We start from the raw sequence: 25,999 nt of genomic DNA, 5'->3' as shown, positions 1-25,999 counted from the left end.
CTGTGCACATACCTGTCCAGGGAGAGAACTGATACTGTGCACATACCTGTCCAGGGCGAGAACGGATACTGTGCACATACCTGTCCAGGTAGAGAACGGATACTGTGCACATACCTGTCCAGGGAGAGAACTGATACTGTGCACATACCTGACCAAGGAGAGACTGATGGGGGTAATTCCAAGTTGATCGCAGCAGGACATTTTTTAGCAGTTGGGCAAAACCATGGGGGTAATTCCAAACCCAAATCTAACTCTCTCTGCACATGTTATATCTGCCCCCCCTGCAGTGCACATGGTTTTGCCCAACTGCTAAAAAATTTCCTGCTGCGATCAACTTGGAATTACCCCCGATATGTGCACACGTTCTATCCAGGAAGGAACCTGGGGGGTCATTCCGAGTTGTTCGCTCGCAAGCGGATTTTAGCAGATTTGCTCATGCTAAGCCGCCGCCTACTGGGAGTGAATCTTAGCATCTTAAAATTGCGAACGATGTATTCGCAATATTGCGATTACACACCTCGTAGCAGTTTCTGAGTAGCTCCAGACTTACTCGGCTTCTGCGATCAGTTCAGTGCTTGTCGTTCCTGGTTTGACGTCACAAACACACCCAGCGTTCGCCCAGACACTCCCCCGTTTCTCCGGCCACTCCTGCGTTTTTTCCGGAAACGGTAGCGTTTTTTCCCACACGCCCATAAAACGGCCTGTTTCCGCCCAGAAACACCCACTTCCTGTCAATCACATTACGATCGCCAGAACGAAGAAAAAGCCTTGAGTAAAATTCCTAAGTGCATAGCAAATTTACTTGGCGCAGTCGCAGTGCGGACATTGCACATGCGCATTAAGCGGAAAATCGCTGCGATGCGAAGATTTTTACCGAGCAAACAACTCGGAATGACCCCCCTGATACTGTGCAGGGAGAGAACTGATACTGAGCATATAACAGTGACAGTTTGTAGACACTTTTCCATGGAATAAGTGATGGTATGCGAATATCTGGTCATGGAGGAATATTATACTGTGACTATAACATTTCAGGATAAGAAGCGAACTCCCAATACATTTGTGTGAGATAAGAGTAATCATCTCCACATACACACAGCTGGCCATTTCAATAACAGATATGCTGAAATCGACATCTGTGTAACCTGCACCAGACGCAGTGAAACGGAACAAGAAGTGTTCTAACCCGCAGCAGGAATTGTGCAGACATAGCTTGTGTTCTTTCGCACTATGCATGCGTCGGAACCAGGGGCGGCTCCAAAGCAGGGGCTGCAGCTCAGCTCAAATTTCAAATAGGGGAGCCACACCAACTGCCAGTTAGTCAATTTGAAATGGCAGTTGGTGTGGCTCCCCTATTTAAATTTGAACTGACCTGCAGCCCCTCCTATGGAGCTGCCACTGGTCGAAACACAGTGTACTCTACTACAAGCAATTCAGTGTCGCTCTTATGGCTAAAGGGCCCCATACACTAGGACGATAATGCCCGATTTCATCCGATTTCGGGGATTCGACCCAATATATCGGGTGAAATCGGACATTTTGGAGGTGTTTCCGATCCGCGTTCCCGTGAGCATCGGATCGGATCATCCAGATTGAATGTGCTGCACATTCAATCATGTCCGACCCCACAGGCATGGCTGGGATCGCCCAAGATACATTGTATGTAAAAGGACAGCATACGATATATCTTGGGCGATCCTGCCCCCCAGGGAGGCTGCCGGGGTGATCGCCTACAACATGTCAGACGGACATGTCGCGTAAGTGTATGGGGCCCTTCAGTGTGTGGATCTGGGCGGCAACTGGGTGTCCATACATGGTTAGTGTTCTGAGTTTGTGGCCATATAGGCAGAACTGTATTCAGGGATGAGCGTACACAGAAATGTATCTGATTAAACGCCAGACAGGCACTCCAGGATGAGGTAGGAATGGCGTAATGGTTACCATTACTGCCTCACACAACTGAGGTCATGGGTCTGATTCCCACCATGGTCCTAACCGTGTGCAGTTTGTATATTGTCCCCATGCTTGCATGGGTTTCCTCCCATGAAATAATAACCCCAGTATGTGTGTTTAGGGCAGACTAGATGGGCCAAGTTATATGAGGTGTTTTCCTCCCCCGGGGACTGCCAGTCCAAACCGCAATTAGCAGAGAAAGCACTTCCGATACCTTCTAACCAGGAATGGACTGGGGCTCCAAACTGGCCCATGCATTTGTGAAAGTGCGCATGTCATGGGGGGGGGGGGGGGGGGGCGCTTTGGGGCGGTGGAGATGGCTAAACCAGAAAGACAGAGGCTACGCTGCATGCGGCCTTTCTGGGTCTCTGTAGGACTGGACCGGCCCACCAGCCGATCGGGTGGGTGTCAGCATTGCCTGGCTTCTAGGGGCTGCAGCCGATATTTGTGTGCATACGCAATGCACCTACCAGGTGCTGCAACAGTCCGCATCTACAACCAGACTGCAGGCAGCAGTTGCCGATGGTAACAATGCGGATACACCAAAAAGAACTATCTCGCGGGACTGTCATGGGAGTGTAGCCAAAGTTCCGTCTTACTTTTGAGCCATGCGTATGATGAAAAGACACCTGTTTCTGATGGAACACTTGCACTCAGCATGAGGTAGGGATAAGTGGTGATAATGATGGCGGTTGCGGACAGAAAAACAGTAGGTGGTGCGACTATACCCGTGAAGCCCTGCAAATGGTTCCAAATCTGGCTGCAGTGACCCCCCTGACTTGTGCTCACTTTGCATGCGACTTGAAATTCAGGCCCAATGTGCGCAGCCGGTCTTTACGCAGAACGTTACTGCCCCCAATGTTCTATTGGCAGAGCTGTTTCCATGCATTGTACCAGCATTATAACCAGTAGTAGTATATATGTTATCTAGCCTTTTGCATCTGGAGCCATGGATGCATTACAGATGCAATGCTCTGCATGATGCTGCGATGGCCTGCAGCTCTCTACTCAGAATACCTGTTTTCCCCTTGGCTCTATCTGCTGTAACCCACATACAGGAAAACATGGGTGATACATACCAACACAGCATCCCAGTGCTTCCAGTGCACAGGAGCCTCCAATCCCTGCACAACCCCAGCAGCAGAGGGGTTAGAGGTCCGCACAGCTCTCCTCCCTCCCTCCCCATTAGGCTGGCTGTTTCCCAGGGACACAATGATATCCCACGGGCTGTAGAGAGGGGGCTGATCCCTACAAATCCCGCCTCTCTCTCTAGTCTTCACATCCCAAAAAGAGAGCCAGAGAGACGGAGAGCAGAGGCAGCCTACAGCCCTGCTGCTGCCAGAGCTGAGAGAGCTGCTGTTGGGATGCCCTGGACAGGCAGCCCCCCCCTGCTCCCATGCCTGCTGCTGCTGGCTGGGGCGGTCCTGCTACTGGGAGAGGGGCAGGAATTCCTGGATTACCCCTATGATCTGGAGGAGCTGGAGGAAAACATTGACTACAAGGACCCCTGCAAGGCTGGTGAGAGGGGGGAGCAGTGAGGAGGAGGAGGGAGGGTAAGAGGGGACAGTGGGGAAGAGGAGGGGGGGAAGGGATCACACACAGGAGAACTTTGGACAGTTCTGATGACACTTTATTATTGTATCTGTGTATTTCTCTGCCTGTGACAAGTGTGTCTTTGTGATGTGCAATCACACACAGGCAGCAGGACATTTATTACACAGTATACACATGTGGGTCCTATGTACAGGGAAAGTTATGTGCAGCTGATACTATATGTGCAGTGGTTTTGGAGAACTATGCAGTCATTAATACTGTGGCATTTGCATTGCTTTCTAGAGACTGACATGAGATTAATTGGTAACAATCTCATTATTGCAAATTTGGGTTCCACCTTTTGTCAGGGTACTGTGCATTAGGTATCATTTAATAACATCGTGCAGGGGAAGGTTCTTGTGTGCTAATTCTGTGACCCCGGATGGGGGAGTTGATGGCTGTGAGTCTGCCACACACACATACTCAGTCCCCTTATATCCAGAGAGGGAGCTCTGGCTACATGATATCATTTACATAACATTGGTGGAAGCTGTGTCTGGGATTCCTTATGTCACTGATGTGTCTTATGTGGAGAGTTGGTTGGTGGCCGCTGTCATAGAAAGTACTGATTTGATTACAAATACACAAACTGCTGGTGGTATTGCAGCTCTTGTGGTGTAGTACTAGTGATATGGACTCACTGTGGCTCACCTGTGACCGCTTATCCATGTCCTGAACATAGACCCATCTCTTAACACTCTGCTCCTCACAATGTTCTTCACTCTCTCTATTTCTTTCCTCCACTATGTTTTTTGCACTCTACTCTACTCTTCCTTCCTCACTGAGTTCTTCCTTCCCCACTATGGCCTTGATTCATGTTTGTAAGGAAAGCAAGCAACTGGGCAAAACTATGCCGATGCAGATGTAACATGTGCAGAGAGAGTTAAGCTGGGTACACATTACGTGATATTTTGAGCATTATCGTTCATTTTCCCCTTTTGTGAGCGATATTGCTTGTAATATCTCCCAGTGTGTACGCACTATATTGTTAACGAGGCTCGCTCCCATGGGTCGTTAACAATATTGATGCCGTCTGTGCATGCAGGTCAATTTTGTCTATGTTGGTCAAAACTGCATGTGGTGGGGTGACGTCATTGAACGATATCGTTAGCGATATCCACCAGTGTGTACGCACTATGGGGGTCATTCTGAGTTGATCGTAGCTGTGCTACATTTAGCGCGGCTACGATCAGAAACACAGACATGTGGGGGGACACCCAGCACAGGGCTAGCCCACCCCGCGTGTCAGTCCCTGCCAGCGGCGATGCTTTTGTACTTCAGGAGTAGCTCCCGGCCAGCGCAGCTTTAGTGCGCTGGCTGGGAGCTACTCGTCGCTGACCGTCCCGCAGCGGCTGCGTGTGACGTCACGCAGCCACTGCGGCCTGCCCCCCGCATGGGCCGGCCACGCCTACAAAACAGCAACCAAACGCCGCCATGCCACCCCCTCCCGCCCAGCGACTGCCTCTGCCTGTCAATCAGGCAGAGGCGATCGCTAGGCAACAACAGCCGTCGATAAACTGCAGTGAGCGATCAGGTCACAATGACCCCCTATATTGGCCGCCCAGGAGGGTAGAAAAATCACTAGGTGATCTTGCTCAGAGAGCGTATCGTCTAGTGTGTACCCAGCTTTACGTTGGGGTGGGGTGTGTTCAAACTGAAATCTAAATTGCAGTGTAAAAATAAAGCTGGCCAGTATTTGTGGGCTACATGCAACAGCAGCCAGTATTTACCCTGCACAGAGAAAATTTAACCCATCCAAATCTAATGCAGTACACATTAGATGATGTGTACCTAGCACAACATCAGCAGCGACGGGACCTGGCAGGGGCAGTGTTGCTGAGACGTCGCGTGCATCGTTAGCGACATAGAACATACACACTGGATCATTTTTACTAAGTGTCGTTCCGATTTGTTAATTTGCTACATCATTAACAAAAATCATCTAATGTACCCAGCTTAAATCTCTGCACATCTGCCCCACCTACAGTGCAACATTGTTTTGCCCAGTTGTTAACTTTTTTACTTACAAACATGAATCAAGCCCAATGTCCTTTGTACTGGACACTTCCATCACTATGCTCTTCCTTCCCCACTATGGGCCAGATTTATCAAGCCTTGGAGAGTGTTAAATAGCACGTCGATGAAGTACCAGCCAATCAGCTCCTAACATGTCAGTTAGGAGCCGATTGGTTGTTACTTTATCACTGCAATTTATCACTCTCCCAGGTTTAATAAATGGGGGCCTAAGTTCTTCACACTCTGCACTTCCCCACAATGCTCTTTGCACTCTGCACTTCCATCACTATGCTTTATGCCTTACAAGTAATGTGTACGGACTTGCAAGGCTGACTATGGCCCATGGCAAGCCCATGAATCGGACCTGGTACACCTGTATTTTGCTTGCCACTCCCCATTACCTCCCCCACTACCTGTCACTCACGGATGTGCCACGCGTGTGCATTACGGCTTTGACGTGTGCGCAATAGCAAAACCTTGCTCCACTGCGTCCACAATCAACATTGCGTCCACCTGAATGAGGCCCTATGTTCTTCCTTCGCTCACCTTTGCGTTAGAGTAGTTGCCATAGTTTTTGGTTCTATTCCATTAGCAGAGGCTGGCATGTTACCACGCGTGCTACTCTTATATTCTTCATTATCTCCCCATGATGCAGATTACCCCACATATCCCCTTTATAGGGTGGGATATACTAAGGGCAGAAATGTGACTGCAACTTAGAAAATCCAGTTTTCACAGTTCTGGCCGCATTCCTGTATCTACCAAGCTCCGGAATGCGATCCAGTTCAGAGTTTGGACCCAGTGGGTAATAGAAGCCTATGGGCTTCTTTTTGCATTGTCCCTGAGAGGTAATCCAATCAGATTCCTCCCAGCACCCCCGCTGCTGCACGTGTCACACTGTGTATGCGCAAATGGACATATTAATAATTAACAATGAGAATTGTGTACTGTGTGCCCATTAACGGTTATTGAATGGGGGAGACTGAAAACCAGGGAAATTTTTAAAGATTTAAAAAAATTGCAGGGAAAACTCTTATAAACCTGGGACTTTCCCTTGAAATTAGGTCCGTTTGGCAGCTGTGACTGCACAGCTGTCTCTCCTTTCATGTGGATTATCGGTCTGTATGGATGAAGTCATCCACTGACTCCAGTGTCCGCTTGGATATGCACTAATGTGCAGATGAAAACCCCACAAAGCAGTACAGAAGTAGAAATACACAGGGATGCTATTGCAAGTGCAAGGTACACAATGGAAGCTGGTTGCTATAGGTTTCTGCATCGTTGCTCTTTGTCGGTAAATATAACACATCTGCAGTACCAATGAGTCGATCTAGGGGTGAACGCCTGATATTAAGAATAACAGAACTACTTCATCAATAATTATCTATAAAATGTTTTCTTTATTGGCATTAGGGTGTTAATCCTGAATGTTTGCTCTGAAAACCACCTGTGTGCCTTATTTTTTTGGGATCAATACTAAATGCCGCCGGTCGAAATACCGACGCCGGAATCCCGACCACACAATCCCGACAGGGGTGGCGAGCGGAACGCAGCCCCTTGCAGGCTCGCCACGCTGCGGGCACACTATTATATTCTCCCTCTATGGGTGTCGTGGACACCCACGGAGGGAGAATATGTCGGGATTGTGGCGGTCGGGATTCCGGCGTCGGTATTTCGACCGCCGGGATTCCGGCCGGCGGCATCTTGACCGCATCCCATTTTTTTTGTGTGGACCATGGGCCTGATTCAGAGAAGTACGGAAAGCCGGTGTTCTATGCAAATGAGCGGTTACCGGCAGACTGTATTCGCATTGGGTATGCATCAAGGTGCAGCTGCTAACCTGCAAAGGAATCCTCATTGCATGCAATGTGATGGAGAGGAAGTAACCGTTTGGGGGCAGTAACATGGTGTTAGCGGGGAGTGGCTAATATAAAGCAGGTGTGTCATGGACGTTTTCTGGGGGGTGTATCCGTGAGCCTTAACTACCCAAAACCTGCATGACTACTACCGGTTCCAGTCTGCGTAGCCATAGTTCTACACTTCAGCCAGATGTTCCTTGTTCGTGTACATAGGCTATGCATGCGTACGCAGTTGCAAATGAGTTGCGGTAGATCCGGTGGGCGTTTATTTTCATTTATGGGTGTCAGCTGCATTTGTTCATATTTGCGTTGCCTGGAAAATAGCACTTGCAGCTGCATTAGCGTACTTCTCTGAATCAGTCCCCATATTGGGTGGCTTTATACATCATGCCAGACCTTAAGTAGTACTGCAAGAGCTGACAGGATCAGTGTCTTTTTCGACCACGTGTGTAACCAAATTGGATAAGACCTGACTAGTCTCTACTCAACCTGTATCATTTTTCCTGGGCCAATGGGGCCTTTCAGTACTGTCATCTTCTGACACAATTTCCCAAGAAGATTGATAATGATCCTATCCATTTCGGATGGTTATGGGGAATTCAGGATATGAATCTCTTCAGAATGGGCGGAGTCTGATGACATTTTTACAATCTGTGCTTCTGCAGTTTTGTGGTTTCTTGTGTATTCTCTGACAATCGGTGATTTTCATTTGAAAAAAGTCTCTATGCGCAGGACACATAAGGGCCAGTTTAATTGTTTTGGTCATCTAAAAATCCTGCCTAAACGGGTCTTATTAGACACTCAAACAATTGTCATAATTCAGTTGTGTTTGGGTGCCCATGCTCATCACGCATGTCTCGCCCAAACAGACCCGGCTTATCCGCCTAAAATGGCTAAACCCGAGTTTCCACACATTTTTTCTCGCACCTCAGGAGGCTGCAAAAAAAAAAACGGTCAGCCCTGCAGCTACTGTGCGCCTAAACATGTAAACAATTGAATTGCTCCATTTTGCACCCACCCTCTGGTGGTAGCCGCGGGATAAAACAATTGAATTCCTCCCCCCCCCCCATAGGTCTTCAAAACTTGCTGTAAAGGGCCCTACACACTGGTCGATATGTTTGAAAGATATGAACGAATGATCGATAAATCGTTCATATCGTTCAGTGTGGATGCTACAACGATGCACGTGCCTGCAATCATTCATCATTAAACAATCATTGTTTATACATGCCAGGCAATTTGGATGATATAGATGTCTATACTCTCGTATCGTCCAAATTGACCATCGATATCATCCAGTGTGTAGGCTTTAAATCATTGGTAAAAAAGAATGAATATCGACCATCGATAATATCGAAGGTCTATAACACAGGTTCTCAAACTCGGTCCTCAGGACCCCACACAGTGCATGTTTTGCAGGTCTCCTCACAGAATCACAAGTGAAATAATTAGCTCCACCTGTGGACCTTTTTAAAATGTCGGTGAATAATTAATACACCTGCGTACCTGCTGGGTTACCTGCAAAACATGCACTGTGTGGGGTCAGGAGGACCGAGTTTGAGAACCTGTGGTCTATAACACAGGTTCTCAAACTCGGTCCTCAGGACCCCACACGGTGCATGTTTTGCAGGTCTCCTCACAGAATTGCAAGTGAAATAATTAGCTCCACCTGTGGACCTTTTAAAATGTGTCAGTGAGTAATTAACACCTGTGCACCTGCTGGGTTACCTGCAAAATATGCACTGTGTGGGGTCCTGAGGACCGAGTTTGAGAACCACTGGTCTATAATATCGCCAACATCACCCAGTGTGTAGGGTCCTTAAGAAAGCTACTCGTGTTAGGTGAGAACATCGCTAATGGTGGAGGGGGCAAGTGTTGGACAGTCCAAAGCTTGGGGGAAATAGAGAGCTTAGGGATCTATGTACTAAGCATTTGCAAGAGATAAAGTGGACTGAGATAAAGCTCGGGGTGTAATGTAAAATTACTGGATTATCTATGTTATCTAGCTCCTAATCGCTGCATGAGGAAAAATGGGCTGACTTGTGTCGGTCTTGCTAATGGCTCTTGTGTGTGTTTGCACTATGCGTACTCTGTAACTTATCATGTGCATCTATGGGTGATGATGAGTCATAGACAACTCAGTGGATCCCATTGCTGAAGGGTGCAACTGGATTGTAGCGGTGTGATCGTATGTAGTCTACGTTTAGCACACCTTAGGGACAGGGGTGTGGCTTCACGGAAGTGCCACAATTGTGGGTCACGTTCCTGTTTTCGCTGCTGTTTGGGGCATGCCGAGCGCTCTGTGAGTTGCTGGCATGCCCCCTGTACCTGTCCCTCTTTCAAGGTGAATAGATGCTGTGTGCATGGCACAGCATCTATTCACTGCCGCTCTGCCACGGGTGAGAGGGTCTCCCAACTGCCCCCACCGCGGGACACTACGACCTTTGGGTAGGACAGCAGGAAAGTTCCAGAAAAATGGGACTGTGCCGCCAAAATTGGGACAGTTGGGAGGCATGTGTTTAGTGCGGGTGGAAAGAGGGCGCTGTACATCTCCAGGCCACCGTTAAGCATACGTATAAACGCGCCTGTTTTCAGACGGATCTCTAGCATCAAGAATAGGGCTGCCGCAACTGCACAGATAGTGACGTCTGTGAAACCAAGCTTACTGGTAGTGGCAGTGCAGCCGTATAGATGCATATAACTGCATATGGGCTTACGCCAAGCACGTAATGTCAGTGCAGTTGCCTCTGTCTCGGCTTGTTACTCTGCGTCAGTCACTGATAGGGTGATGTATCAAGTCTTGGAGAGAGATACAGTGGAGAAGTTGCCCAAGTCAACCAAAGCTTCTATCTGTTATTTATCTAGCACAGTATATGTGAATTTAGAGAGCCGATTGATTGCTTTGGGCAACTTTGCCACTTTATCTCTCTCTTGATACATCTCCGGCCATGGAGACGAATAAGCTGAAGTTGGAGGAGTCCCTGTCAGTATGTAATAGGAGCAGTGCTGTACATAGACGTGGGAGAGTCTCTTATCATAGTGTGGGGATGTCTCAAACCAAGAGGTGCAAGATCGGACAGCTGTGCACCACATGTAACAGACGGCGCAGCGAATATGTGAAAACCGATCCCTAACTGCTGGGATTTGTATCATCGTAAATAGAAAGAAGACTTTGAAATTATAAAGTGTCTTTTAATAAATGGTCTGTAATGTGACATGCTGGACATGTATGCCTCATTCACACTCCATGCTCCCTTACTACTTCCAGCACTCTGCTGACCACATGGCACTCTCTCTTGTATGCCCCTTCTCTCCATCAGTCAGCGTCTCTCCCTATTGCACACTTACTCTCGGCTCCTCTCCTTTGTGCACGCACACTGACACATAGACAGACAACGTTCCTCTTCCCTCCCCACACATGCAGAAAGATCCCCTGCCACCTAAACACATAAAAGGCAGACACGCAGACACACGCACATTGACACACTCATTCATACACAATGCAGTGAATCACACATACATACACTGACTCATGTCTGACTTGTGTACTTGTGGAAGTGCAGGTAAACACACAATGGTCATGTTCTAACAGAAACGGCCTTATCTAACAAGGTAAATGATTTTTTTTTATTTTTTTTTTAAATGGAAATGAGAAACTGTCTCTTATATTGTATCTCGGAGCTTCCCAGTCAAACATATAAGACGATGCCTCTTAATGGCGTTATAATATTGTAGCAAATCAAATGAGAATAATGAATAAACATGTTAAAAAAAATCCAAGTAATTGTTGCTGATGTTTAATTTACCGTTAAAATCTAGTTTCCATGTAGGGGTCTAAAGCTGAGACAATCTCTTTCTCAAATTTATCTCAGACTCTCGCAATGGGCAGGATGAACTAAAGCCAAAAATGCGGATTCCCTTATGTACCACGCTCCAGAGCTTATGCTGGCCATACACTAGTAGGACTTGCATTAGGGGGGTCATTCTGACCCGATCGTATGCTGCGGTTTATTGCAGCGGTGCGATCAGGTCAGAACTGCGCATGCGGCGCCGTGCTGTGCGCCGGCGCATGCCAGACAGCCGAAGGCAGCCGCTGCGGGCCGGGGAGCCATGAGTAGCTCCCGGCCAGCACGCTAAACCTGTGCTAGCCGGGAGCTACTCTTGAAGTGCAAAGGCATTGCCGCTGTGCGATGCCTTTGCACTTCTGCGGGGGGGCAGCACTGACATGCGGGGCGGGATAGCCCTGTGCTGGGAGTACCAGTGTCTGTAGTGTGTAATGCTGCCGCTTCCCAGCGTGACAGTGGTGTCTGTAGTGTGTAATGCTGCCGCTTCCCAGCGTGGCAGTGGTGTCTGTAGTCTGTAATGCTGCCGCTTCCCAGCGTGGCAGTGGTGTCTGTAGTCTGTAATGCTGCCGCTTCCCAGCGTGACAGTGGTGTCTGTAATGCTGCCGCTTCCCAGCGTGACAGTGGTGTCTGTAGTGTGTAATGCTGCCGCTTCCCAGCGTGACAGTGGTGTCTGTAGTGTGTAATGCTGCCGCTTCCCAGCGTGACAGTGGTGTCTGTAGTGTGTAATGCTGCCGCTTCCTAGCGTGACAGTGGTGTCTGTAGTGTGTAATGCTGCCGCTTCCCAGCGTGACAGTGGTGTCTGTAATGCTGCCGCTTCCCAGCGTGACAGTGGTGTCTGTAGTGTGTAATGCTGCCGCTTCCCAGCGTGACAGTGGTGTCTGTAGTGTGTAATGCTGCCGCTTCCCAGCGTGACAGTGGTGTCTGTAGTGTGTAATGCTGCCGCTTCCCAGCGTGACAGTGGTGTCTGTAGTGTGTAATGCTGCCGCTTCCCAGCGTGACAGTGGTGTCTGTAGTGTGTAATGCTGCCGCTTCCCAGCGTGACAGTGGTGTCTGTAGTGTGTAATGCTGAGGACACTGTAAAACTGTTCCTAGTGTTTAAAAGTAGCTTTATAAAAAACACGAGGACAAGTGCTAAGAGTTGAGTGCACCTGGGCTTTGCATCGTATAGGTAGAGAGTTAGGATTATCAACATGGAAATAATCTTTTTCTCAATATTTGTACTTTACTCTAATTGGATACTACGACATATGGTTGTAATTTACATTCACATTTACAGCAAGCTGCCAAATTTGCCAAAAGTCTGATTGCTAGAGCCAAAATGACTGAGAGAAAAATCGAAGCTGTTCTTTGTTACACAGTGCACATTCGTATGTTCATAACCCCTTGCTTTAATTGCAAATGCAGGACGGTGTCTGGATATGCTATCGGGAGCCTGCAGCCTGTGCATATAGCTGTGGAAAGCTCCAAGCTGTTCCAGCTGCAGAAATGTCCTTTTTTATTATTATTATTATTATTTTTTTCTTCTTTCTTTTATTGGCTCCAAATCTGTTGGTCTGTTTTTTCTTGTTCCTCGGACACATATAATAGACCTTAATGCATAAATATCTTTATTGCTACCTCAAATGTGATTTGTTCCTAGAATTCATACAGCCTGATTCATTCTTTGCACTAGTGGTGTACGAGTGATACAGTTATCAAGCCAAACGGCTGTTTCCTCATGATTAATGTACTTTGTAGGTATTTGTCATATGCTAAATGCAGGGGACACCAGAGCTATCTAGTATTCAACCCAATACCGCAGAATACAGCAGTTTCCAATGGGGACAGCAGTCTGGACTAATTTATGAAGCCCTGAAAACCTTTGCTTTTCAAGCTTGACTTTGATAGTTAATGCCATCTGAAGATGACGTTAGCCAATACTGTCTACATAACCATTGGAGAGGGAACCTTGCATTCCTCTGCGTCAGCCTGGAGCGGATCCGGGTCGACTATGGGTCGACATTAGGGTGGCCAATCCCGATTCGAGGATTGGTGGGATTCTGGAAGAAAATTGCCCATTATTGAATCCCAAGATCAGCCACAAATTATTTTTTTACATTTTTTTTCTTTTATAATGCGAGCAGCTTCAGCAGGCGGCTCAGATGCTGCCCAGCTCTCCCTTCCCCTAGCTGTGCGGCTGCGCGCAGCGAGACCTGATGTAAGAGGAGCCCAATGCCACCCGCGTTGCCAGCCAGACAGTCCACACCCCACTGCAAGCCACACCGCCCACACCCAATCTTTCCACCAGCCCGGCCACCCAGAGAGGAGGGTGATCCACTGTAGGGGCTGGACAGGGGGCATTAATATATGTATATATATTTTTTTTCACTAACCCAATCCCGGGTATCCCAGGAATCCCGGGATTGATAGTTTTTCAATCCCGGGATTGAAAAAAACGGCCCGGGATTGGCCACCCTAGTTGACATACATTAGGTTGACTCCATATGGTCGACGGGTACAAAGTTGACATGGACAAAAGGTCAACGTATGAAAGGTTGACATAGGCAAAATGTTGACCGGTTCATATGGTCAATATGACAATTGTTGACACATTTTTGGGGTGTTCTTTCTTCCTTGACTATCCATGTCACACCTTTAGTCCATAACCTTTAGTAACATTGTGGTGAGCAAAGCGGATCGAGACACCATGCCCGAAGCGTGGCAAGTGAAGTGAGCTCGCAAGGGTGTGCATTTCTACAAATGGTGGTCCCATATGTAAAAAACTTTCCACACTAACCCCAAAAATGGAAGAAAAAAAAAAAGTGTGTTGACCATTTCTGTGTCATGTTGACCCTTTGTCTATGATCTTTTGTCTATGTCAACCTTTATGCCTGTAGACCACATGGGGTTGACCTAATGACAGTAGATCTTGTTTACCACACCTGCCTGGAGTGCGGGCATACAAAGTACAAACACCTCCCTCACCTCTGCCGTATGGAAGCAGGGACTGACCAATGGGGCAAAGGCATTGCCGGTACAGGCCTCCATTTTGGATGCGCTGTCTTGGCATGACGGTTATGGTAAATTTCCACTATAACTCATCTGCTATCGCTGTGGATAGAAATGATAGCAGTTGTTTATTAGAAGAGGGATAATGGGATACTGCAGGCCATGGGAAATAGACACCTAGAAATGGCCCAGATGTGTATTTGTGTGCTTATTTTAGGGATCCTAGATTGTAAGCTCCACTGTGGTGGGGACTGATGTGGCTGAACAGCATGATTGCACAGTACTGTGTATTATGTTGGCGCTGTCTTTTGATATTAATCTGTGATCAGCAAGGTTAGGCAGGATGTGTTGACATTCATATTCTAGACATGGAAAGGTTGACATGGTCATTGTCAACTTTGACCATGTCGGCATTCTCCATGTAGACACTGATGAAATGTTGATTTAATAGAATGTCATCACATCGTCCCTTGCGGCTCAGTTGTCACTTACCTGGACCCAAAGTATCGGCAGCTTCCGTGTCCCGCCAGTCACGTGACCCTCAGTTCCGGCGGAATCATCTGATAAGTACAGATCCCCCCCTGCTGTCTACATTCTGACAATGTCGTCATTTTACATGTGGAAACTCTGAGATTGTCGACACTGTGGTTGTTATTGTCGGCCTAATGACTTTGGGGTCTATTTACTAAGCATTGGATGAAGATAAAGGGGTATATGCAACTGCGGTCGAATTCCCGAAATTGTCGAAAAACGGGACTTTTTCGCCAAAAAAAAAAAATCGACAATGCAATTCAGTACTTTCCATCAAAAAAACAGACTTTCAAAATTCGTCTTTTTGAAATTCGACATTTGTCAAATTCGACTTTTCTGCAATGGTACAAATGCGGCAATTTGACAAAAGTATATTCAATTGAAGTTTGGAAATTCGACAACAGTGCTTTTAGACAGTAAATTCGTCATTTTCAATCCTCTACACTTTGGTGGGTGAATCTAATAAAAAAAAAAATTTAAAACATGTTTTTTAGGGTGTTTTTTTTATTGGTAATAGCATATCTATTTATATTAGAAGGGATTAGGTACTTGGTTTGTCTTTTTGGGAGGCACAAGTATTATATATTTTTAAAAATTTTTTGTTTTTTTTAGATGGAATGGTAAAATCCCGGAAAAAAATGGCGTGGGGTCCCCCCTCCAAAGCATAACCAGCCTCGGGCTCTTCGAGCCGGTCCTGGTTCTAAAAATCCGGGGGAAAAATGGACAGGGGATCCCCCGTATTTTTAAAACCAGCACCGGGCTCTGCGCCTGGTGCTGGTGCAAAAAATACGGGGGACAAAAAGAGTAGGGGTCCCCCGTATTTTTTACACCAGCATCGGGCTCCACTAGCTGGACAGAAAATGCCACAGCCGGGGGTCACTTTTATACAGCGCCCTGCGGCCGTGGCATTAAATATCCAACTAGTCACCCCTGGCCGGGGTACCCTGGGGGAGTGGGGACCCCTTCAATCAAGGGGTGTGTCCCCCCCCCAGCCACCCAAGGGCCAGGGGTGAAGCCCGAGGCTGTCCCCCCCCCCATCCAAGGGCTGCGGATGGGAGGCTGATAGCCTTGAGAAAATTTAAAGAATATTGTTTTTTTCCTGTAGTACTACAAGTCCCAGCAAGCCTCCCCCGCAAGCTGGTACTTGGAGAACCACAAGTACCAGCATGCGGGAGAAAAACGGGCCCGCTGGTACCTGTAGTACTACTGGGAAAAAAATACCCAAATAAAAACAGGAGACGCACACCTTGAGAGTAAAACTTTATTGCACACCTGCCGACACACACATACTTACCTATGTTGACCCGCCGACAGCCACGTCTCCTGATCCGACGATCCGGGGTACCTGTGAATCAAATTATACTCGCCTCAATCCAGTGTCCAGATATAAATCCTCGTACTTGGCAAAAAAAGAAAACGAACAGCCGAACCAGCGGACTGAAAGGGGTCCCATGTTTACACATGAGACCCCTTTCCCCGAATGCCGGGACCCCACGTGACTGCTGTCACCGAGGTCCCTTCTGCCAATCAGCGAGCGCAACGTCCTGGCACTCTGCTGATTGGCTGCACGTCTGAGCTGTCAGACAGCACCTCGCAAAGCCTCTCCATTATACTCAATGGTGGGAACTTTGCGTCAGCGGTGAGGTCACCCGCGGTCAGCGTCTGACCGCGGGTAACCCCACCGCTACCCGCAAAGTTCCCACCATTGAAAGTAATGGAGAGGCTTTGCGAGGCGCTGTCTGAGGTCACGCGCGCATACAGCCAATCAGGTGAGTGCAACGAAGTAGCGCTTCCTGATTGGCTGAAGGGACCTCGGTGACAGGAGTCACGTGGTGTCCCGGCATTCGGGGAAAGGGGTCTCATGTGTAAACATGGGACCCCTTTCAGTCCGCTGGATCGGCTGTTCGTTTTCTTTTTTTTGCCAAGTACGAGGATTTATATCTGGACACTGGATTGAGGTGAGTATAATTTGATTCACAGGTACCCCGGATCGTCGGATCAGGAGACGTGGCAGTCGGCGGGTCAACATAGGTAAGTATGTGTATGTCGGCAGGTGTGCAATAAAGTTTTACTCTCAAGGTGTGTGTCTCCTGTTTTTATTTGGGTATTTTTTCCCCAGTAGTACTACAGGTATCAGCGGGCCCGTTTTTTCTCCCGCATGCTGGTACTTGTGGTTCTCCAAGTACCAGCTTGCGGGGGAGGCTTGCTGGGACTTGTAGTACTACAGGAAAAAACAATATTCTTTACATTTTCTCAAGGCTATCAGCCTCCCATCCGCAGCCCTTGGATGGGGGGGACAGCCTCGGGCTTCACCCCTGGCCCTTGGGTGGCTGGGGGGGACGACCCCTTGATTGAAGGGGTCCCCACTCCCCCAGGGTACTCCGGCCAGGGGTGACTAGTTGGATATTTAATGCCACGGCCGCAGGGCGCTGTATAAAAGTGACCCCCCCGGCTGTGGCATTATCTGTCCAGCTAGTGGAGCCCGATGCTGGTGTAAAAAATACGGGGGATCCCCTGTCAGTTTTTCCCCCCGGATTTTTAGAACCAGGACCGGCTCGAAGAGCCCGAGGCTGGTTATGCTTGGGAGGCGGGACCCCACGCCATTTTTTTTCCAGGTTTTTACCTGTTTTTAAAAAATCGGAAACAAATCCGTCAAATCGGCCGTTTTTCGGCAGCGGGACTGTCGAATCCGTTTTTTATTGCATTTGGTCAATTTTGGCACCCACTTGCCGAAATTAGACTGTCAAATTGTGTTGAATTGAAAAATGGCCGATAATTTGCCGCGATTCGCCGCTAATTGCATATACCCCAAAGTCACTGGAGATAAAGTACCAGCCAATCGGCTCCTGTCATTTTTCAAACACAGCCTGTGGCATGACCGTTAGGAGCTGATTGGCTGATACTTTATCTCCAGTGACTTTATCTCCATCCAAGGCTTAGTAAATAGACCCCTTTATTCCCAACAAGATGTTCCTCATACGTAGAATACTGGCATACAGACGTTCAGGATCATACTATAAAACATATATTTGCAGAGCTGAGAACAGCGTTTCCCAAACACGATCCTCTAGGCGCGCCAACGCTCCAGGTTTTAAGTTGATCAATGCTTGGCCACATGAGACTTAATTACAACCTCAGGCAAGTTGCTTTAACCATATGTGCTGAGCCATGGATATACTTGGGGTGCCTTGAGGACCGCGTTTGGGAACCTCTGGCTTAGAAGGCTCGTATCTCTTTGTGGGCAGAGTGTCTGCTGTCACTGTCCACCAGACGTGTAAAGGGCTCGTTCTGAGCCTTATTAGAGGAACCGTCCATGTGTACAGTGTCTGTAGGTGCACAATCCATGTGTTTGTTGTAGGGGAGTCCGTTTACACAGCTCACTCTGTCTGCGGCTCACATAGCCAAGTCTGTTCTGCTATACACCAGCACCGTGCTAATGAGACTGCATTACTGGTAATCCTCAGTATGAGCCGGGCGCTCGGCGTGTCAGTGTTGTTTGTAGCACGGGAATGGAGATAGACAGTGATATAAATATATATGCATAGTCCATCCTAGTGAAATTAGAATTATTCTAAGAAAATTCCCCCAAAAATGCAGGATATATTCAGTAGTCATATATTGCAGAATAATGTCCAGCTATACTGATTTTCTAATAAAGTGATGATGATGCCATTGTGAGAAGCGGAGGAGGTGTGGCTAGCTGTATGTGGGTGTGGGCAGTACAGTGTGTACACCCCTTACGCTATCAGCCCAATGGGATGCAATTAACATACCACTTTTCGGGATCCCGGCTGTCTCCATTCCAACGCCGGGATGCCGACGGGGGTACTATACCGACGCCGGAATACTGGCAAGGTAGGCGATTATCCCCTCTATTGATGTCCACGACACCCATAGCTCGCCCCCTGCCGACATTTTAGTGCCCAGGATGCCGATGTCGGTATACAGACATTTGGCATCCCGTGCGGCAGGATCACATACCGATCCCAGCCCAATGTCTCCGTAAAAGTAGAAAAATGACATAATTTTGTGAAGAAAATTGAAATACAGTCTTAGTAGTTAGGAATTATGGCCGACTGTGTGGCTAGCCGGGGCTATTGGTCGTCATGATGATTAGGGGCCTGTTTTCATGTAGCGGTCTGGAGCTGTAGTCCCATCTGCCCTATTAATGTGGCACTGATCATATCCATATTATACATGTTATATCGCATCATTGGATTCCCTCCACCACGTACATAATGCTCTTATTTTCCTATTGCAGTTTGAGTTGGGATTGATTTATTTTTGCTAATAATTTTAGACTGATTTACTGACGGTTAATATTTTTACTGACACATTTTTAAGGTAATTACTAAAAGTATCATAAAAATTAAAGTACAGGTTGAGTATCACATATCCAAATATTCCGAAATACGGAATATTACGAAATACAGACTTTTTTTTTAGTGAGCGTGAGATAGTGAAACCTTTGTTTTTTGATGGCTCAGTGTATACAAACTTTGTTTAATACACAAAGTTATTAAAACTATTGTATTAAATGACCTTCAGGCTGTGTGTATAAGGTGTATATGAAACATAAATGCATTCTGTGCTTAGATTTAGGTCCCATCACCATGATATCTCATTATGGTATACAATTATTACAAAATACGGAAAAATCCGATATCCAGAATACCTCTGGTCCCAAGCATTTTGGATAAGGGATACTCAACCTGTAATAACATTTATATTACACAGCTATATGATGGTGACATTAATAAGTCCATAAGCCCATGTACATCCAAACCAGCATTGGTTATAGACCTATTATTGCCCAAACACACGTGGCTTGTGTCATTCAGTAGAATAGTGGCCAGTAGTCCTGATTATCAGCAGCAGATGTGGCTGATCAGAGACTGTGTGGTCTCACTTGCAATGGGTGTGATTTGGGGGTAGATGAATCAAACCTTCTAAAGAGTGAACAAATAGAGAAGTTGCCCATAGCAACCAATCGGCTTATTCCTATAATTTTATAGAATGTACATGGTAAATCCTAGCTAGCAGCTGATTGGGCAACTTCTCCACTTTTTAAAATGTTAATACATTTCCCCCTTGGTCAGTGTTGGACTGGGACATAAAGGGCCCACCGGGCGGATGCTGTTGTAGGGGCCCATGGTTAAGGGTGTGGCCAGGCTCCACTGGTGCGTGGCCAGCCACCACAGAGGTTTGGCAACCCATTACAGAGTACATGTTCTGTGCCCCTTGGTAAATATATAATAAACCGTATTCTTGTGAAGTATAATGTAACATAAGTATAATGCATAATTCAAGTGCACTAGGATAGAGTCAGGAACCTGATCCCTAGAGGAGGAGGAGGGCCCACAGGGAGTGGGGCCCACCGGTGATTTCTCCTGTTCCCCTGTGGGCCAGTCCGATCCTGCGCTTGGTTAGGTCACGGTGTGGATTGTGCGTATTATGGATAGTCTTTGTCCCAAACTTCCAAAAGAGGATCGAGTATATAATCTCTTAGGTGGCCTAATTTTTGCTGATCTAATGTCATGGCAGGGAAAATGTAACCATGTTGTAGATGGGATGCAGTTAAAATACCTGCTGTGGGGATCCCGGTGTTCAAGAGGTCGATGCCGGAATCCCAACAGCCAATGAAATATCGCCAGACGGAATCCCGACTTCCGCAGGGTATTCCCACTTTGGTTGGTGGGTCCACGCCACGAACAGAGTGGGAATATAATCTGTGACGAGTGAATTGAGCCACCGGGCCTGAAGCATGGCGAACACAGCGAGTGGACTCGATGCCACGATTCCGACAGATAGGATGCCAATGTCTGTATACTGACAGCTGTCATCCCGTCTGTCGGTAAAACATACCGATAACTTGTAGATTCCTGATTTAAAATAAACGATGAGTGGATCAATGAGGCAATTCAGTCCAGGTTACTGAAGATGTAGGAAAATCGGAAGCACAGTATATTGTAAATGGTGCAACGGATCATGTAGAATGCTCAGATCGTGGAACCGGATACACATTTTCCGACCTTGAATTGACCAGAACGGGAGGCAGCAGAAATGATGTCATAAACTGCTCACCTCCTCCTTTCCAGTAAGGGGAAACGGGGACACTTTCCTGCACAAAATAAAACAGTTTCCTTTCCCATGAAAACAAGCGCTGACACCTGGACAACTGCAAGAACCTGTTACTAATGTCGGGAGAACTGACTATTGTAGAGCTATAGATTGGGTGTAATGTACGTTTCACTCGCAGCTCTCTCCTATTCAGAGACCATCTTTACCTGCTTTTTCTCCTGCTGGTAAAGGCTCATCTCTATCTATGGCCAGCAGTTCTTAGGGGTGTAGTATGGCTGACCGCCGGTCAGCTTACAGACGCCGGGATCCCGGCAGCATACCGACGCCGGGAACCCATGGCGGTCGCCACCGGTTCTATTCCCACTCTATGGGTGTCGTGGACACCCACGAGTGGAAATAGTCCCTGTTGGTCGGCATGCCGTCCATCGGGATAGTGAGGGGTCAGGATGGTGGAGGAGGTCATGTGACTGTCTGTCTCCCGACCGCCGGTCACATGAATACCACCCGCTCCTAGTAGTATGATGACGTCTCCCTCGCTACTTACATCTTAGCTATATTATGTTTTGAGAATTGTGGTGCTCTTTGTTATCTGTAGTCTATTTTTGTTTTTTTACTGTAATGCGAACTACTGTCCTTTTTGAACGGTGCTGCAAAACACTTGTGGCGCCTTTATAAAAAATTTTAATAATAATACTATGGCGCCCATAGAAAAATAATCATATCCTGTCAAGCCACCTACCTTTAGTCACATTAGACCCTGGAAAATAACATAAATAAAAGTAAACTTTTTCCTGCTTTATGAGGGATGTACAGTAAGTTTTCGGATACACAAAAAGTATTATATTTACAAACAAATTTAACATCATTTTTTATTTTTTTTAAGTATTCAAGAGAGGAGTCTATGCAAAATTGCATGCGCTCAAATCACGTGGTAAAGCTGCTGAACCAGTCCAAGCAGGTATGTCTTCTACATGCTGGATGAAGGCAAGGTCTCCACTGCAGCTTCCGATGACTCAAAACATATCCCACGCATCTTGATTTGTAGGAACATGAAGTCGTAGGGGGCCAGGTTTGGACTGTGTGTCAGATGACAAAGCTCCTGGATGCGTTCATGTGCCAGAAAATCCGCCACTTGGGGGCAGGTGCATTGTCATGATGGAGAAGGGCACCAGGAGCGACAGTTCTTGAACGGTGCCTGGAAACAGCTTCCAACACTTGCGCCAGGCATTAGTTGGCGTACCAGTCCCCAGTGATGGTGCACTGGTGCATGAGAGTAGTACAGTAGCTACATGACCAGTCTTGGCAACCGCTCACGTCGGAGCTTCTGTGGTGGCATACCTCCAACTGGGGTTTACTGGGCGAACTGTAGATCCAGGATTTATTGCCAGTGATGATCTACCAGACTGCGTTTGAGACATTCTCCCCCCCCCCCCCCCCCCTCCTTCATCAAACCTGGCCAGCATGCTGCGACACCAAGTCACCCAAACCTCCACCTGCTCTTGAGTCAGCTAATAGGGCACCCACCATGCGGAATCCTCGTCCAGGTGAAGCTTTTTATGGAGGATCAAAGGGAATGAATACCTATAAGATGCCTATGTCCTTCTTTAACTGGGTCACAGTCACCCTGGCGTCCACCTCAACCGTGGCCCGCATTGCAGCAACGTTGTCCTCACGATGGCAGGCATATGGCAGCCGCAGTGCTCTTCATCTTCCAGGAACAGTCTCCTGCACCAAAATTCTGCAAAGCACTCAAACGCAATGGTTCAAGCTGGTGCTTCATCTAAAAAAAAAAACAGCTTGCAGTTGTCTACTATGCACTGCACATCCGGAAACTTATTGCACAACCATCATATTTACACATTTTCGTCTTGCAACATTCATCTAATGGGAAAAAAATGCAGCTGTTGTAAAAATGTATAAAACACCATATTAACAGGGTTGGAATCTTGATCTGTCCCCTGATTTCATACTTTGTAGAGACTTTCTGCTGCGTTTATAGCTTTCAATCTGTTTGATTATGTTCTAGCTTTCAGCACTTGGATTGGGGAATATTTTCCCTTCTACCTTGGAGAGTTGTTCAAGTTCAGTCAGATTTCATGGTGAGCGGTGATGGACTGCTCTCTGCAAGGATATCTAGTCAGATGGTCGACAGTCAACATGTTGACATGATGTCGACACCACAATGTTGACATTAAAATGCTGACATGGTGTCAACATGTCGGGAGGCACAATGCCGACATCCTTAGAATGTTACCTTATTCACAGTGTTGAAATGTTGACATTCAGAGGATGCAGACCGTTAGGGCTAGGCACTGCTGGGAGGGTTGGGCACTAGAACAAGAATTAGGGGTGGAGATTAGGAATAGGGATGAGAGGTTGAATACTCATTGGAATGGAGTTTACTGTATCACATGCGACTGCCAGCACCCTAAAGAAGATGCCGGAGCTGCCGACAGGAGAAAGTGAGATACCAGTTGTCCACCAGCAACGGTTTGTCGACAGTGTACCAACATATCATCTGTGTAGACCAGTGGTTCTCAAACTCGGTCCTCAGGACCCCACACAGTTCACGTTTTCCATGTCACCCAGCAGGTGCACTGTGTATCACCAACTGTCACATTTTAAAAATCTACAGGTGACCTGCAAAACATGAACCATGTGGGGTCCAGAGGACCGAGTTTGAGAACCTGTGGTGTAGACAAATGACCGTTGACGACATTCTCATGTCTATGTGATAACAGTTGACAAATCATACCACACCTCTCTTCCAGTCCATTCATAGATTTTTCTATCAGAGTTAGGTCAGGGCTTAGATTTGGCCACTCAAGGATATTCACCTTCTATGCTTTCTTGTGTAGGGTTGTTGTCGTACTGAGCCACCTGTTCATCTTCCGCTGTCTAGCAGAGGGCTGCAGGTTTTAACTTATAATGTGGGTATAATTGGCAGCATCCCTTTTCCTTTCAATCCTGACCAAGTTGCCCAGTTCTTGCTGAAGAGAACCCCCCCAAAACATAATGTTGTCACCACCATGCATAACTTTAGGTATGGTGTGTTTTTGGGTGGTGTGCAGTGTTTGGTTTTCAACAAACTTTAGCTCTTGGAGTTCAGTCCAAAAACATACATAAAAACTTTTGCCCCATGGCCTCAGAATCGTCCAAGTGTTTTCTTGCAAAGCAACAAGGAGTGATGCACTTTTTCAGAAGATGTTCTTTCTTGCCACCCTGCCATACAGGCTGGCTTTGTGTAAAGCTCATGAGATAGTTGTTACAAGCTCAGACCGACCAAACTCGGCAATAAAGACTTGTAAATACTTCAAAGTTCTCATTGGCCTCTTGGTAATATCCCTGTGCAATATCCTCCTGGATATCTAGTTATGAGGGATGTCCTGATCTAGGCAAGGTTTTAGTGATGCCATACACTTTGAACGGTACTCAGAGGGAGAGTAAAAGCTTTTGAAATGGTTTTTGTATCCTTCTACCTTGTGCCCTTCTAAATGATGAAAATTGTATCATTCTATCCGGCCTCTTCACCATAGACACGTGTTTCACTGTATTTTGCCACAACGGGGACCCAAAGTGGTCAGCGGCATCTCCTCTCTGTGATTGTCCTGGAGAGGAGAAAGGAAAAGTAGGCAATTATGTTTTTTTTGAGACTTTAGGACAACTGAAGCCATGCATCAGTGGCACCCAAACCAACTGAAATTGTGAGCATATCAACCTTTTGAGGCTTTTGGAAGATATTTAACTGCCTGTGGGGAGGTTCACCTGAAGAACATGCTGTACGCGTCCACACAGCGTGCCCCTGAATCAGATTGTTGGAAGAAAATATATATATATATATATATATATATATATATATATATATATATATATAATTTTTATTTTTTTGTTTTAGTTTTTCATACCTCGGCTGAGATGCAGAGGCTAGATCTATGTATTCGGTGGTAGGTGGGACTTGATAATGTGTCTTGCCTTACTGCGCCACACCGCAGCACAATGGTGCAGATAGGTGGAAGTGTATTGGTTGCTATGGCCAATTTTTCCACTAGCCCACTTATCCTCTATGTTCACTGCTTGATACATCGTCCTCATCTTCTCGTGAGTCTCAGAGATCACCACCTACCAGGGCCGTCTTAACAGCAGTGTAGGCCCCTGGGCAAAGCAATGCACTGAGGCCCCTACCCTTTCTCCAGCGGAAAGGTTGGGGGGTGCTATAAGCGGCAGCTTTGATGTTCCGTGGGCGGTAGGGGGTGTTTAATGTGCAGGGGAGGGGTGGATAGTGGAGCGGGATTAATATTCATCATTTTCCGGTGGGAGGGCAGCTTGACTGCAGATATCCCCAGTTCCTGGATATATATTTCTTAGCTTCCAATAGGATAAAAAAGTAAAAACTAGAATCCCAACTTTCAGGAGGTGCTGGGGACTTGGGGATCAAAGTTTGGGAGCCAGAGCAATCCACCAACGAAAATATAAAACTACATACCAGGCGTGTGGAGCTGGAGCAGGAACCAGCTGCTGGAAGGCTGATATCTCTGGTTCTAGGCATAATAGAGACAAACTGCATGAGAATACCCTCAGAAAAACTCTTTAAGTCAGACAGAACCCGAGATATCTGGCTAGAAAGAGCAATTAACAGGCTCGGATGGGGACCACTGCTTTGAAGTCTGATATCTCCAGTTCCCCAGGGCCGATTTCCAAAAATCTGGTCCCCCTGGAAAAAGGGGACCCTCGGCTATCGGACTAGGGCCCTTATACTCCTCGGGTCCATGGGGAACTGCCCATTGAGCCCATTCAAAAAGATGGCCCTGCCCCTACTCATTCTGGGTGTTTCTATGATTATGCTCTTACCTTCTGCCACTTTGGTAGATGTTAAAGTGGAAGTATAGAGCAGACAGCTGGTATGAAGTCATAACCACTAGACCACTGCCAGCTCTTTGGTGAATAATATCCGCTGTCTACCAATTAGAGTACTGGGACTGGGAGTGGTAGTCTGGGGGTCTGTACTTTATTACCACTAGAATGACAATCTGTGGCTTCAACCTTTGGAACACAACTAGCTTTCTATAGCCTGTAAGGAAAAAAAAAACGGGGCAGCATTTTCTCTGTGAAAAGGTTTTCGTTGTTTGTCTTGTC

The 25,999-nt window shown here is 47.0% G+C and overlaps 1 protein-coding gene across 1 annotated transcript in view; it reads left to right on the top strand.

Annotated features, from left to right (window-relative positions):
* The first annotated feature begins 3,178 nt into the window (after positions 1–3,178).
* The window catches only part of BMP1 (bone morphogenetic protein 1), a 73,199-nt gene continuing 50,378 nt past the window's right edge, over positions 3,179–25,999 (top strand). Inside the window, exon 1 of the mRNA XM_063931813.1 lies at positions 3,179–3,471. Coding sequence (XP_063787883.1) covers positions 3,318–3,471 — 154 coding nt within the window. The 5' untranslated portion in view covers positions 3,179–3,317. The remainder of the gene's footprint in view (positions 3,472–25,999) is intronic.

The sequence above is a fragment of the Pseudophryne corroboree genome, chromosome 6, assembly GCF_028390025.1.
Source record: "Pseudophryne corroboree isolate aPseCor3 chromosome 6, aPseCor3.hap2, whole genome shotgun sequence".
Taxonomy (NCBI): domain Eukaryota; kingdom Metazoa; phylum Chordata; class Amphibia; order Anura; family Myobatrachidae; genus Pseudophryne; species Pseudophryne corroboree.
Note: the sequence above shows the minus strand (reverse complement) of the source record. Positions and strands in the feature narration are given on the sequence as shown.